The sequence below is a fragment of the Urocitellus parryii genome, chromosome 14, assembly GCF_045843805.1.
Source record: "Urocitellus parryii isolate mUroPar1 chromosome 14, mUroPar1.hap1, whole genome shotgun sequence".
Taxonomy (NCBI): domain Eukaryota; kingdom Metazoa; phylum Chordata; class Mammalia; order Rodentia; family Sciuridae; genus Urocitellus; species Urocitellus parryii.
The window spans coordinates 58,381,457-58,397,970 of NC_135544.1; the positions used below are offsets into that span (position 1 = coordinate 58,381,457).

The following is a 16,514-nucleotide window of genomic DNA, read 5'->3' on the forward strand; positions in this document are numbered from 1 at the left end:
TAAAATACAAAATAGGGCTTGGAATGTGGCTCAGTAGCAGAGTGCCCCCCCCCTCAAAAATACACAAAAAGACACCTAAGTGCTGTGAGAGATTCACATGAAATGATTATTCCCACTTACAGCAAGAGGACCTCTGAGGTTCAGAGGTTTGGCATTTGCTTGATCTCATAGGTAATAGATGACAGACCTTAGATTTAAAGTCAGAATAGTCCAAACCCTAAGAAGCAATATGAATATCAATAACAATTAATTTGAGTGATCCCTACATTCTAAACCCTTGATGCCTATTAACTGACTTAACCCTAGCAAAATATCTGGAATTAATTTCTCTATTATCACTTGTATTGGGGAGATTCAAAGAAAGTGAAGCACAGAGTCTAATATGCCCAACATTTACCTTACAAGCAATGGAGCTTGAAGGATACAGATAATAAGTTCAAGGACATTTTCCCTAAGCTTTTGTCATTTAAAATCCCAGGCCCTAGCCAGAGCAAAGGAACACAAAAGGAACTCTTACAGGACTGTCACCTGACTCAATTCAATAAGCCCCAGGGGATTTCCTATCCACCTTCCTGTTCCACCCTAAAGGAAGCTCAGACCCTTTATTCAGCCTGAGCCATTTTCTGCCCCTAAAATGAGCCAAGCCAGGCCTTTTGCCACCAATAGACCCCGCCACTAGAAACTGCTGATCCCAGGTTTGCTTCCAGTCTCCCACCTTTGCCACGTGTGCATGATTTGTCCTAACAGAGCTAGAACGAGATTATGTTCAATAAGGTTATTATACTTGTTAGAATATGTGAGAATTTAGAAGTTATGCACCGTGGCAGAGAGATGGATCTCAACTCCAAATATGGGGTGGGCAAGCGAGAAGACAGCCAATATGCAGGCTGGAGGTCAGTGGGTAGAAAATCACCAACGGGACACATCAGGATCAGGGGTAGGGAGGGTTGCGGCTAAACTGCCCTACAGGATTCTTGCTCTAGACAGTCCTAGGTAATCAGAGACTACCCAGGAGGTGACGGAGGGTAGGTGCCAGAAGGTTCCAGATAAACTGACGCAACAGAGGTCTTTGCTAAAACTGGATTTTACAAGGGAGTGCAAGATGGGCCTAGTAGAAAAATCAGAAATTTAAAGTTTGGCGAAGGAATTTGAGTTCACTTAAAATGGAGTGTAGTGAGCTCCTATTAGGCACCACACTGTGTGATCAGCATACCCCTTGCTGTGAAAAAGCAGTTTCTGCTTTCCTGAAGCCCAGGAAAGGTTGAGGGGAGGCGGATAAAATCTATAAATATCCCTCTAGATACGAATGCGCACTGGAAGTAGGCTCTGGAAAGATCTGCCAATAGCATTTTTCCTTTTAGACTTTAAAGAAGACGTCGAGTTTTCCAACCACAAGTTGTTCTACCTCCCTCCTCCCTTCCTCAACCCTCAGGTGACTGGCGCCCGGCTAATGCCACGCCGCCGCGCCAGGATTAAAGATGGCGCCCACGGGACGGCGTTATGACGCGACCTGACGTCCGCCGGAAGTGCGCGCGGGAGTTCCGGGGAGCAGGCGGGCGCCGCGCTTCTGGTGTCCTGAGCTTCTCGATTTGAGTCCTGCTGCTGGGTTCTGGGGTAGTCGCACGGCCGTCGGGATCATGGTGTTCTACTTCACTAGCAGCAGCGGTGAGTGGGCGCCGCGCCTTCGCGGGTCCCTGCCGGCAGCTGGCTGTGGAGGCTGCCGCTTCCTTGGACGTGGTCCTGTGGCGCCTCCTCGGCGACGGCGCCCCTTCGGTCCCCCTGCGGTCCCCCTGCGCATTGGTCCCTTCGGCTACCCTGGCGTCCCCGGGTGTCCCCTGGTCAGGGCTGGGAGGGCGCGGAGGGGCTGTGCCCTTGCGGTCTTTGCGGCCGGGAATCGTCCTCGTCCGTCAGTCCGGTGCTCCTTGGAGTTGGGCAGAGTTCGTGGGCATCCTCACGTCCCCGCACGCCGAGCCTCTCCCCTGCTCCTGTGGCCTTCATCCTGGCTGCAGTCTGGCAGTGCTTCCCATTGAGAAGGAGACGTCGGTCAGCGACTATTACAGGAAATGCACCTTACTCTTCCAGGAAGGGCCTGGGACGCAGCGCGGAGCGGTAGACTGGAATGTCGATAGCAGCCACTCACTGGGCAAGAGTCGATGTTCCGGTTTTTGAAAAGTGACACCATGCTCCTGATTTGGTTTTGGCAGGCAAAGAAAAGGTGCTTGCCAAAATGGTATAGCTCCGTTTAGTTTCTGTGCACATGTTGTTCCTTTTGTCTAGAATAAGTTAATTCTTATTCTATTAAGATAGCTCTGAATATCTTTCCCAAGATGCTTTTCCTAACCTAGCGTCCAGGAATTGTTTATCTCTTCTGGGACCCCCCTTAACATCCCACGTATTCCTTTTGCACCGCATTTGTCTCATGGCGTTAAATGCTATCAGTTTGAGGTAGAGTGTAAGCCCCTGGAGGACAGGGGCCTGACTTCACATAGTGCCTGACTCATAATTGTTCTCAGTAAATGTTGAGTCAAATAATGGCATTTTATGTCTTACTCATAGCACTCTGTTGCTACCCCATGCTTACTTGTAAAAGGGGAGCTTCTATTTTATTTTCTGGGTTAATCCCAATTTTATTACCTGCTTTGAGTAAAATAAACATGACCTATGAAAGTCATGCACTCTTGTTTAAACAAAACATGATGCACTGTCATGTTTCTTTTCACAAGTAAAAATGAGGAAATGTATTCTCCAGAGATGTACTTAAAGAATGAACCACTGCTAAACACACACATAGTATATATGTATGTGTGTGTGTGTGTACACGTATACATACATATATAAAACTTCAGTCATTTCTTTCGATACGAATTACTTTGTTGTCAATTGGCCTTTATTTCATTTATTTATATGGGGTGCTGAGAATCGAACCCAGTGCCTCACACATGCTAGGCAAGTGCTCTACCGCCGAGCCCCTACAAATTACTTTGTATCAGGCTCTTCCTATCACTTAGATTCAATATGACTTCCTTACATTAGGAAGTTTCAGGAGATATTGAAACTACTTGTTACAACTGACAGCTGTCTTGTATTTTTCACATTCTCAGATTTTCAATGTAGTGTGCATTTTTACAAGTAATCACTGAAGACTTTTGCATATCTCTTCTATCCAAGGTAGTGCCTTCCTTTACATCTGTGAATTGAATAGACCTGACTATAGTCATTCCCACATGCTTTGTGTTAATGTAAGTTCTCTCCCCTTGGCATTCTCAGGAGTACTGAAAAAGTCTTGTGATAGTGAAGCATCCCACATTCTTTATTCAGGGTTCCTCTCCAGTGTGAATTCTTTTGAGCATGTGAAAGGACTGGATTGAGTGAAGACTTTCCCTCATTACTTACATATTCTCCAGTGTGAATTCATGCATGCCTTTGATAGTAAGTGGAACATACATATATTGCTTACATATAAAGGCTTCTCTCCTATGTGAATTAAAAAGTGAGCTTTAAGTTAGCACTATATTGTTTGCGTGGGTTTTGATAGGGTGTACTTTGCTTTTAGAGATGAGGAAAATTGAAGCCCAGGGAAGTTATAACTTCCAGCCCTCTGCTTGTCCCATTCCATCATATTGTCACATCGTTACTTTTCTCACAGTTTAGACTTCCCTGCCTGCCATAAGCTATTTCTCTGCCTCTGTAGATTTGATCTTTTGAATCTTATTATTATTTAAACCTGTAAATAAATAAAAACTTACAATACTAGTATTGTAAGCTGCTGAGAATTTTCATCCTTCTTGAGGTATTATAAGTTCATACTCTTTATGGCTTCTTTACTCATGAGACTCCCCAACACAATAGACATCCATTCTAGACCCGCAGCAGAATAAACAATACAGCCAGGGAATAAAGGTTGCTAAATATGTTTCACACTAGCTGCTTTATTTCCTTTAAAATATTCTAAACTCCTTTTAAGTGCTAATTGTGTATGCACAAGAGCCCTCAGTAGAACAGCATACTTTGGCAAATTTGTGGATCCTGTTATGTCAATGACTTCCATTTTAAGGTCAGAACTGCTTCCTGTTGGAAAAATATTTGGGCTAATTCTAATAAAATTAAAGTTGGCAGCAGATCATTGAAAATTGTCAAGTTAATGTGAAAATAACTTTTCCAGGAAAATTATGGTAAAACTTTACATATTTCCAATATAGAAAAAAAGTTGAACATACAGAATAGTCAGAAATGGGTTGGTATGCATAAGCTAAAGGTTATTTCAACCAGCTAAAGATTAACTGCATAAAAATGGGAAATCTGTAGAAGGTTTTTGTTGTTGTTTTTCCCTTTCCAACAGTGGTATCTTTGGCTAGAGTCTGCGTGATTTTTATTCTTTATATACTCTTTTATAATGGAACAATGAAATATTTGTCTTACTGTATTTCTAGCAAGTATAGGTAGTCTGTGGGCCCATAAATCAGATAGTCTTGAATTTTGAATTGAAGAATTATTTTGCAGAATGCTTTGTAGTATGAATTTGATGTGGTCATATTCCTAATCACCTCTTTAATAGATGAACCATCAGGACATTCCTCTCATTTTTTTGTTTCTAACTCAGCTTGGCCTAAGTTGTAACTTTTATTTCAGTTATTTTAAAAATTATTTTTGTTCCAGTTACAAAGGCCCTGTGTATACTTTATAAGCAAGCTACCTAAGGTAACTATTATTAACTTATGAATATTCATACACATAAACAAAATGTATATGTAAACATATATTTGTAAACATCTGTGTGTGGACACCATGATATATTCATTTATTTTTTACAAATTGAATCTTACATCTAGATTCACAGAAATACTATTCTGCCACTTAATTTCTTCTTTAATGGGCCCGTGGTATTTTAAGGACATTCCCCATAGTATATTTAACCAGTTTCTGCTATTCTTAGGTTATAACATGAACATCATTGCCTGGTGGAGTATTTCAGTAGAATGTACTCCTAGCAGTAACATTATGGAAATACAAGAGTATACACATTAAATATTGCCAGGCTGTATAGAGGGAACCTGAGAAACAGTTTAGTTTTATTCCTAGTCTTCATTTGTTACGTGACATGCTGAGGCCTTATTGCACTAATATAATGCTCCATCAGCAAGTAGGTGTTCCTGTCAACTGGTCAATGCAAACATTCCCTCTTTTAAGTTGTCTTTCAACTGCTATGGACTATAGTCATTACAAATGCTCACCGGTGGAATTGGGAGTTTTCCCTCCCCAAGAAAAGCAACTAGTATTGATAATTTAAGAAAAACAAGCAATCTCTGATATAAGGATTTATATGAAAGATTATTGCTTCCTGGCCTTTCAAGCTTACATATATGTCTGTTTTCTGTTCTCTAAATTCTCCAGCCCAACCAACCCTGCACCCACAAACCCTCTCAGGCTTTGTAGACTGAATATTACTTTATAAGTTTAGATCCAGTGGGAATCAAACAAGTTTAGAAACCCAGTATCGGTTGCAGTTTCAACAGAAAACTTGTTTTATTCCTGATCAAGGATGCCTGTATTAAAACATATTACCTCAGTAAGAAAAATGTCATTCTTAAACATACCCAGAATATTCTGTTTGATTTAGGATAATGTTTTTTAACCCTGACTTCATATTAGGATCTACTTGGAAGTCTTTCAAAAACACAGATGCTCACCACTATGCCCTGGTAGTGGGAATTGGTTTGTCTGAGGCATAGCTGGGGCATATTATTATGCTAAATAAAAGTTGGCCAAGTATAGGAAACTGTCTTTAAATGATTGTGGTGTAGTTTGTTTTATTTTATTTTTTTAACTTTTAAGGAAGGCAAAGAAAGGTATGGGAAATTGCCATTGAACTATGTTCCGTAGAAAGTGGGAAAGTGATCGTTTAATAATGATTGATAATCTTTTCATTTTAGGGCTAGATAGTAAATATTTTAGGTTCTTTGAGCCATACACAGTCTCTAGAGCTTAATCTTTGTTTTCCTTTTTGTCAGCCCTTTAAAAATGTAAGTCTTTCTTAGCTAGAGGGCTATCCAAAAATGGGTGGTGGGCCAGATTTGACCCATGGGCCATGATTTGCCAACCCCTAATCTGAGCATTTATCACTTCTTTTCCCCATGAAACAGGTTTTTGATGATAAAAGTATCTAATTTTTTTTATGTTTGTTTTGTCATAGTTAATTCATCTGCTTACACTATTTACATGGGAAAGGATAAATATGAAAGTAAGTTTTCAAAAGCATTTGATTTTGAAATTTCCAGCAGGTAAGTGTTGTTGTCCCTGGACCCCCATTTATTGGATGAGTTTTTTTTTTATTTTAATTAATTTTTAATTGACAGATAATAATTGTGCATATTTATGGGGCACAGTGTTATATTTTAATACATATATACATTGTATAATGACCAAATAGGGGTTACATAGCTTATCCATTGCATCTATTGACCAATCTCTCCTATCTTCCCCAGTCTCTGGTGACCTGTGCTTCCTTCTATGAGATCAGTTTTCTTTAGATTGCACAGGGTATGAGTTTTCAACTACTTTGATAAGTCAGCTTTTGAGAATTTATCACACCCATTTTAAGGAACTCCTCCTAGAATTTAATCATATCAGATAATATTAGAATTAATTTGACTGTATAGCATGAATCATGTTAGCATGTATTAATTTAGATCAAATAAAAAATAGTGATTTGGACTTTTTTCGGGGAGAACCAAGTATTGAATTCAGGGGCACTGAGTCACATCCCCAGCCTTATTTTGTATTTTATTTAGAGACAGGGTCTCACTGAGTTGCTTAGCGCCTCGCTATTGCTGAGCTGGCTTTGAACTTGTGATCCTCCTTCCTCAGCCTCCTGAGCCACTGCCAACGCACCTGGCTTGTGATTCGGACTTTGAAGAAAGCATTTTCTGTGTTTTTTTTTTTTTTTTTTTTTTTAACAACTTAACGATTCATGGAAACTTATCTGTTGGTTGAAGATGTTCTTTCTAAGTCATGAAATGTTAACAATTTTTTTAAACTTGTTGACTACTTTCCTCAGTATGAAGTACATAAAAAATTATGTTTTGCTGTACATATTCCTTTAACTAGAACAAAAATTTACAAAAAAATACCTCTACTATTTACTATTTGCTATGCCCTCTACTTTCTTTCTTTTTTTTTTTGGTGATGGGGATGGAACCCAGGTCCTTGCATGTGCTAGGTAGGTGTTCTGCCATTGATCTGCAAACCAAGTCTGGCCCTCTATTTCTGTTTTATTTCGTTTATAAAAAAAAAAAGTAGTCTCAACATTTTGTGGCCCACTAATGAATCAGAACTAAAGTTTAAAAAGAAAAATATTGATTTAGGAGTTAGCCTTTTTGGCTTCACAAGTAAAGGAAGAAAACAAAGAGAAGCTGAGTTTGGTTTTGGTGTTTTTCTTTGTTTTTTTTTTTTTTTTTGTTGTTGTTGTTGTTGTTTTGGTTGTGCTGGGCAAGAAACCCAGCACACAAGCACATGCTACCACTGAGCTAAGCCCCCAGCACTAAGTTGAGCTTTCTTTCTTTCTTTCTTTCTTTCTTTCTTTCTTTCTTTCTTTCTTTCTTTATCTTTAGATTGAACCACTTAGCCATATCCCCAGACGTTTTTTGTTTTTTTTTTGTTTTTTAATTTAGAGACAAGGTCTTGCTGAGTTGCTTAGGGACTTGCTAAGTTGCTGAGGCTGGCTTTGAACTTGCGAGCCTCCTGCCTTAGCCATCTGAGCTCCTGTGATTACAGGTGTGCATCACTGTGCTTGGCTGAGTTGAGCTTTCTTGATTAGGAGAGCAATGAGTTTACAGCACTGATCCTCAGTGTGTGGAACATCAAGGTGAAGGAGGTAAGACCACAGCAAAGAACTGGAGGAAACAGCATCAGTGTGCCTTAAGCTTGGAAAGCACAGCTGCTTTCCTTCTGGGGTGCTGGGATGTTTTGGAAGAGACAGCTTTGAAGTCATGCCAATCTAGGGTAAAATCTCAGCCCTTTAACAAACTAGCTTTATCATTACTAAACCTCCTTGAACCTCAGATTTCTTAGATGTCAGAAGAGGCTCGTGGTTTGATAACTAACTTGCATAGTTGCAAAGACTGGCCACTGTGTGAGGACCATGTGAAGTCCTGAGTTATGGCCACACGGGGCACTCAGGAATTGGCAGTTGGTACCGCTGGAGCTTCTGTAGATCCTCCTTCAGCCTACTGCAGACACTGCCCTCCTGGGCTGGATGACTCTGCTTCAGTAGTCAAGAGTTACCTTGACTAAAGTTCCTGCCTTTAATCTTCATGTGCTGCTTGCTTATTTTATTTTCCTTTCCCTTTCCCTTTGTAATCTATACCAGTGTCTGTTCTAGGGGTAGCTTGATTAAACTTCTTTGTGTGTGTGTTTGTGTGTGTATGCGTGTGGTATTGGGGATTGAACCCAGGGCCATGTGCATGCGAGGCAAGCACTCTACCAACTAAGCTATATCCCCAGCTCTAGAGAGGCTCATGTCCATTCTTCTGTATAAGGCATTTGACAGTAGTAAAATAAACAAGACCAAAAATGGTTACCTTAAGGCAGAATCAATGCAAGCAAGACCATCACATCTTGAAGAAGAGAAAATCAAACCCAGCAAAATAAAATAACGTGTTTTGAAACAATTTTCACTTGTAATGAATTTAGGATATTGACTTTGGGCATGAGGTAATGGTGAAGTAGTTCACAGTATAACCTAGTAACTCATAAATTTGTCATAGGTAATTTCGACTTGTTCTTCTAGCATCTTCCTAATGTATGGAGGAGGATGTTACCTTCCTGTGTTACATTAACACATAACAAGAGTTAACACAATATCAAGAGTCATGGTTGATATAATAGATAAGAATGTAGATCTACTGACCAAATTTGCTTTTATTTCTATCATATCAGAGAACCTGAGAATTGGGTTACTAAGAAACACCTATAGCCAAGCAGCTACATAGATTGTTCAAGTTTTGCACTGTGCAACTCTGCTGAGTGGCTTTGCACATTTCTTATAGTGAAGTGCTGCCCTGTTTCTGGTTCACACAGATGAGCTGACCTCAGGCAGCTGTGCTGGGGACGTCCCTACCCTGTCTCTTTCTTCTGTGTTAGTTTACTGTTCACTGGGGGCTTCTCTTTGTGGGGCCACATTCTACCCTGTGTGAAATGTATATGTCAATTTTGTTGTTAACCTAAAACTTATCTAAAAAATAAAATCAATTTTTAAAAGTTTGGACAAAATAAATAAATACATAAAGATAAATAAGAAGGGCTGAGGGTGTAGCTCAGTGAGAGAATTTCCCAGATACCATTCTCGTACCTTTAAAAAAAAAAAAAAAACAAGAATAAATAGAATTTAAAGCATGGTAGCTGCTCAGTAAATATTCATAATAATCACCCCAAAGAAGTGTGGACAAAATGAAGTCCTACGAATAGCAAGTGCTGTACAAGTAGAGAGATGAGAGATGTTAAGTGTGGTTAGAGGCCCTGGGAGCCGAGAAAGCTTTGTGGAGGAGGAGTTGCGATTGCAGAATCCTTGTAGTGGCTGCAGTAGAAATACAGGTAGATGTAGAATTTGTGTCAATACATGTAAATCTGGATATCTAGAGCCCTTTAGAATGGCATTTTGCCATCATTATTGTATAGAACATTTTCTCCTAAGGAATCTTTGAGTCATTTGGGAGAGTCAGCCTGTCCCAGTTTGCCTTATGAGAGAGGGTGGAGCATTTTCAAAGCCTCCTGTTGGTATATAATTTCTGATATTCCTGAGGATTTCAGGCTGAAGGACTAGAGCAGTCATAAAGAAAGTGTAAATGAAAAGATGTACTTCCATGAACAGCTCTAGGTCTGTTCCTTTTCACAGCCAGCAGGTGTCATGAGGGAGCCACATGCTGCAGCTGCATACTAAAGAACACTGGGTTGCACACTTCCCTTTGCTTTTTCTATTGCCTATTGGCTATTTGCTCAACTTTCCACTTAAGGTGATAGAAAGCCCTTGGAGGACTTATGGTGTCTGCTCGTGGTGTTAGCAGTCACTAGAGTGCCTTTATCCAAGATTTGCCCCCCACTTAAGTTATGTGTCCTCTACTTTCTTGATTATATTTTAAATCATCACATGAATCATTATGTTTACCTTATAATTTTTAAATTGTTATTTAATATTTAAATACCGTTGTATAAAAACATAATTATTCCTAATTATTAATATAGCTATTAGAAGTGTATACTAACACAACCTTTCTGTAGTGGTTGTTTTCTAAAATGTTCTTAGAATCTTATTTTTATCTACCACATATTTAATTTAAAAAGTCAAATAATGCCTGGCATGGTGGCACAGGCCTGTAATCCTAGCGGCTTGGAAGGCTGAGACAGGAGGATCAGGAGTCCAAAGCCAGTCTCAGCAAAAGCGAGGCACTAAGCAACTCAGTGAGACCTTGTCTCTAAATAAAATACAAAATAGGGCTGGGGATGTGGCTCAGTGGTTGAGTGCCCCTGAGTTCAATCCTCAGTACCAAAAAAAAAAGGTCAAATAGTAATAGAATGTTAGTGTAATGATAAAAATATCAGCTTCTATTCCTTTATTTGTATTACATGTTTCAGTTTCTTTTTATAGTCATGTTCTCTTCGCTTATCTGTATTTTTATGCATTGCAGGAAAAAAAGAACTAAAATAATAAATATTTATTGTTGCTTCTAATCAAACAAAGAGCAAAAAGCAAAACATCAGCTCCCTGCCCTGTACGTACAAAAGCCATGTTCCAAACTCTACCCAAAACAAATACTTTTCACCCTTTCACCTTTTTCCATGGTATTTTATTTCCACCATGTGATGTAACTTTAGATGATTTTTAATTTTTTATACTTCTGATGTTTTATTACTGATTTTTCTATATTTATATGATTGAGTTATTTTTTTCTTAAATAATTAAAATGCAATCAGTTCTTTGAAGTTTTAGTGAAGCTATATTTTTACAGTGAATCAGTTTTCCAGAGTGCCATCTAAATTCTCAGCTGCTCTGTTTTACCAGTGTTACTTTTGTTATCTTCTAATAGAAATATCTTTGGGTATCAGATTAAAAGTATTAAAATTAGCTGGGCACAGTGGCACACAGTTGTAATCCCAGCAGCTTGGGAGGCTGAGGCAGGAGGATCTCAAGTTCAAAGTCAGTTTTAGCAATGGCAAGGTGCCAAGCAACTGAGTGAGACCCTGTCTTTAAATAAAATACAAAACATGGTTGGGGATGTGGCCCAGTGGTCAAGTGCCCATGAGTTTAATACCTAATACCGAAAAGAAGTATTAAAAATTATGCAGTTTATATTGTCCAATTGTAAAAACTTTCTATTTTAACTTTTCTGTGTTCTCTTTTACTATAGATGAAGATCTGATAAAGTATGGCTGGCCTGAAGATATTTGGTAAGTAACACTTTTTTTTTTTTTTTTGGTTATTCAAAACATTACAAAGATTGTAGAATCACATCGGTTGGTAAGTAACACTTTTGATTCTGCTTTATGGATTGTTTATTTTCTTAGGTGTGGCCTGCCACCCTGCTTCTGTCACTAGAATTTGTGCTTTGTATTTTTGTTTATGTGTGTTCTGTGACAAGGCTGGTTCCCTTTGTTTATAATGACCATGTGAACTGGCTATAATGCCTTGGGGTTTGATCTCAGGCCTGAGAGCAAAGGCCTTCAGGACATAGGCTTCCTTTTACTGCCTGTTGGTCACCTTGTGGCAAGTTACTAAGACACCACACTTGTTCAGACCCATTGAGTAGAGGGATAAGACTTTCCCAAGACGCAGTGAAAGAAACAGGCATCTATGTCAGTGGACTGCAAGCTGTGTCTGACCTGGTCCAGCATTAAAGGAAACAGATGGGCTCCTTTTGTCCTCCCTGATGATCTTAGCCCTGTTTTGATCTACCCCTGTCCCTTCTTTCCAATATTATTTGTGGAAACTGTTTAAATAATATATACTTTCTTAGCTTCTCTCCAAGATCATTCATTTTGCTGCTCATTAAACCCAGTCCTAAAAGAAAACAATGACCAAAAAATGAACAAAAGGACTCCTTCATTTTAGCTGAATTTTCTCTTTCTCTGTCAGAATCCTATGAGTACTTTCCTTCCACACAGACCTAGTCCTTTTGAAAAGTACACAGGCTTTCAGTGTGCATGCGCGCGCGCGCGCACGCTCTCGCGCTCTCTCTCTCTCTCTCTCTCTCTCTCTCTCTCTCTCTCTCTCTGTCTTCTACTGTTCTCTCACTCGGTTGCTTTCCTTTTCCATCTCCAGCTTCCACCACTCACTTTGACCCTCATAATCTCTCTCTCTCAGAGCCTATTTTGCCTGTTTAGTGGGGTATCCCCAGCTTGTAACATCTGGTACCAAATGTTGGTCCTAAAGATCTGTTTCTCATATCCTGTTTACTTTGATATGATAGTAATAATAGATATTTTTCAAGCACTTATCTATATGCTACATACTGTGACGTGTTTACTTCTGTTAATACTTTATTTCTCAGTGATACTGTAAGATAAGTATTGCTATTATACTCATTTTTTAGATGAGGAAATCAAAGTTAAGATGAACTGGTCTTTTTTTCCCTCACGGTGCCACTCTTTTGGCTTCTGGTTATTTTTTCTTCCCCTAGGCCATTCCTACAGCTCTCTCTAGACCTCTTTTTTATAATGTGAGCTTAGACTCTTCATTTAATTCCTTAGAGTGATAGCATTTAAATTCCAATGTTTTAGAAGAGTTTATTTATTTATTTATTTGGTACCTGGAGTTAAATTTAGGGACACTTAACTACTGAGCCACATTCCTAGCCCTTTTTATGTTTTATTTTGAGATGGTCTTGCTAAGTTACTTAGGCCCTTGCTAAATTGCTGAGGCTATAATCCTCGTGTCTCAGCCTCTCAAGCCTCTGGGATTGCAGCACCACCATGCCTGGCTGAATTTTTAATAAGGTATATAGCATTGAGTATTTAACAACAGAAATATTGCATAGAGTCTAAAAACTAAAGCCACCCCCAGATGTGGCTATGCTCACACCCCTGCCTGTGTGTAGGGACTCCCTGGAGGGTTTTCTTTCTAGCTTCATGAAGAGGCCAGTTCATATCCCCAGAGGACATGTCCTTCTATCTACTTTCTATAAAATCCATACCAAGGATCCAAGAAGTCCAAGGAACATGAGAAATTTTAAAGACTTAAAAGGAAAATCTATCCCAGCACAATATCCTGTTATCTGAACTCAGATGTGTCTTCAGGTTAGACTCTGCTTAGTGCCCCCTTACCTCAGGTGGGTGGTTTACTCTGCTGAGAACTTTTAGGTTGAGTATTGCCTACCTTCCAAGGACCCTAGACTGAGCTCCATGAAGACAGCAATCTACCTGCTTTGTTAACTGCTGTGTCCCCGGTACAGGGCATAGGTTCTAACATGTAGTAGATGTTTAATAGATATTTGTTGACTTCCTAATTGACTAGGTCTCTGCCCTTCTAGAAGTGATTCCCCCCAGATGTTTCTGCCCAGTAACCAGTTTCTTCTTATCTCTGCTCTGAGCACCTCTGCCCTGTCCCCCCCCAGCTGGAATAGTTTCTGTTGTCCTTAAAGCTCAAAGATCTCTAGACTCTCTCAAGGAAATTAGAATGACTATCCTGTTAGATAGCTTACCTGCTGTACATTTTTAGCATATCAACTTTGAGACATAAATATCAGCATAAAAATGTTATAGGTTCAGTTGCAGCATAAAAGTCATTTCGAGTGGAAGAGAAATTTCTAATTTACAGCTGACAATAAATTATGACTTGAATGTTTAATTTCATCAAGGTTTGTGTGTGTCAAATTGGTGTCTGTAGATTCCTAGAGTCCTGTTTTGACCCTCTTTAATAGTCTAGAGGTTAGTGACTATGGTTAGACATGATTGACTTTTATTTTCGTAAGTTTTTTTAGAACTGATGTGAGTTGAAATAGGCCCCAAACTCAAGACCCATTCCAGTTCATGTCAGCCTGGCAGTCTTCTAGGGAGTGCCAAGAGTGATTCTGTGTTGCTCTACCTTCCTGGGTAGATTTTAAAACACTGGTTCACTTTGATGAAATATTTGCGACTTTACCTCTGTGGCTGTCAATATCTGAATCTATTCCAGAAAACCTCCTGAGATTCCTTTAAGCAAAGAATTTTCCTAGGATTAAGTGAGAATGGAACTAGATTATATTTTAAATGAGAAAACTAGAAACAGTGTGCATTTACTGCCTCCAGAATGCCTAATGAGCAGGGTTTTCACAGACCTCATTAAGGAATTTAGTGTCCTCACTTGTGGGACTTTGCATCTATGTTCCCTTGAGTTATTGATACTCTCTTAGTGAAATTTCTAGTCTGTATTTGGTAAAGGGCAGCAGGAATTAATCAGGAACAGGAAGATATGAAGAGGAACTAGTGGGCATAATTTAAACTTTAAGTGAGCATTTGGGAAGGAATTTTAAAGAAAACTTGCTTAAAATAATTCCCCCCCCCAACATTTCATCAAAGCCCCGAAGTTCTGTCTACTCCCCCACCCTTTGTAGCAGTACACTTGCTATGTACAAACCTGAAATTGGTATATATTGGCTGTGATACTCCTCTGTGTTTTTTGGTACTTTGACTATTATGTGTGAACTTAATAACTGTATATTGAATTGTTTGGGTATTTCTTTTGGCAAAATTTCACATCAGAGACCTTAAAGAAAAATAGAAAACAAGGGCTGGGGTTATAGCTCAGTTGGTATAGTGCTTCCCTTGAATGCACAAGGCCTGGGTTCAATCCCCAGCACCAAAAAAAAAAAAGAAGAAAAATCAGAAAACAACCTAGCTATTTTGAGTATATAGGAAGGAATTGTAAATAGAGAACTGGCTTAAAAGCTGTTGACTGTTAGAATGGGAGAAGGTGTTTCTCAGTTGGACTTGGTTAGTAGTGCAGATTTTTCTAGGATTCTGAAAGAAGATGAGGAGGTAACCAGGTGCGGTGACCCACACCTGTAATCCCAGTAGCTCAGGAGGTTGAGGCAAGAGGATCTCGAGTTCAAAGCCAGCCTCAGCAATGACGAAGCACTAAGCAACTCATTGAGACCCTGTCCCTAAATAATATACAAAATAGGGCTGGAGATGTGGCTTAGTTGGTCGAATGTCCCTGAGTTCAATCCCTGGTACCTTTCCTCCCCCACAAAAAAAATTGATGCTAAGAAAATGTCTAGCAAAATATAAAATGGGATTTAATGATAGATTTTATTGAACACTTACTCTGGAAAAGTAAGGACAAAAGTTAACAGAATCACAAAATGTAATCATGCGTTACCTTGTTTATTTTTTGATATTAGGACTTTGGAGGCTTCTCTGGGTGTTGTAAAGAGAGAGTTGACTTTGTTGACTTGTAAACTTGAAAAATACAATATTCCGAAATGTCACATCAGTTTTAAAGAATTTAATTAAATTGATGGATTTTGGAGCCTTAATGAAAGATTGATTTATGACACTGGGATTAGAGATATCCTGAATGTTTTTTAGACAATGCCATAAAGACAGTGTTCATCCTGAGGACACATGTTAGTGTCATTGTCGGAGTATAGGGCTGGATGAATTTGTTAATCTGAGCTTACTGACTTTAGACCTTACCTAATTTTCCCAAATCTGTACTTGACATTCACTTGTGGCTGTTTTGTCATTGTTTGAAACTCAGAATGCTCCAGGCTACTCCAGTCTGTGGTCCTGCAGATCTCCCAGGCTGGCAACATTGGAGTCTCAGCAACTTCTGTCATTCCCTTCTCTTCTCATCTGTAATTTCTTTTTCTGTTTTTCCTTTTAGTCCTGTGTGTGCTTCAGTCAGGGGACAGCCAAATCTTATTTCTTCCATGAACACTTTGATCACAGAAAGCTCTTTTTATCACTTGAAGAATCACTTTTCTCAGGGCATTTAATATTTATTATCTTACTCATCTTGGCACTTAACCACACACGGTGGCATAACTCCCATGGCCTGTGGTAGGCCCTGAGTGAATACAGTTTGGGAATGGAATGCTTTAAATGCAAGTGACCAAGGAGATGGTTATCTCATATCTCTTGCTAAAAGTGATTTTCATTCTTTGTAGGTTTCATGTGGACAAACTCTCTTCAGCTCACGTATACCTTCGATTACATAAGGTAACTGAATTTAAACATGGATTCATTACTTTTTCTTTAGTGTTAAGCATCATATCTTATTCTTTATTCTTTTTCTGCTGTTAAGTTAGTTGAAATAATAAATGTTTCAAAATCTAGGCCTTCCCCATGACTCAGAAAATTACTGGAAAATTCTAGGTGATTTCTGAGACTGTGAAGGGGCCATACTATGTATTTCCTACGTAGAAGCATTGCCTTGTCTTGGTGGTTCAGGTGTGTTGAGTGTCCACTTTGCAAGCTCTTTCTTTTAGTTGGATACCACCAGACTTTCTTTTTTTTTTTTTTTTTTTTTAAGAGAGAGTGAGAGA

The 16,514-nt window shown here is 39.2% G+C and overlaps 1 protein-coding gene across 5 annotated transcripts in view; it reads left to right on the forward strand.

Annotated features, from left to right (window-relative positions):
- The first annotated feature begins 1,461 nt into the window (after window positions 1-1,461).
- Window positions 1,462-16,514, forward strand: part of Ccdc25 (coiled-coil domain containing 25) — a 41,596-nt gene continuing 26,543 nt past the window's right edge. Inside the window, exons 1-4 of one of the 5 annotated variants that reach the window (XM_026398887.2) lie at window positions 1,462-1,665; window positions 6,191-6,238; window positions 11,400-11,439; window positions 16,137-16,188. In XM_026398887.2, the coding sequence (XP_026254672.1) occupies window positions 1,638-1,665; window positions 6,191-6,238; window positions 11,400-11,439; window positions 16,137-16,188 (168 nt within the window). In that variant the 5' untranslated portion in view covers window positions 1,462-1,637. Of the gene's footprint in view, window positions 1,666-6,190; window positions 6,279-11,399; window positions 11,440-16,136; window positions 16,189-16,514 lie in introns of those variants that run through there. The other 4 variants (XM_077792441.1, XM_026398889.2, XM_077792444.1 and 1 more) reach the window with 4 other exon arrangements.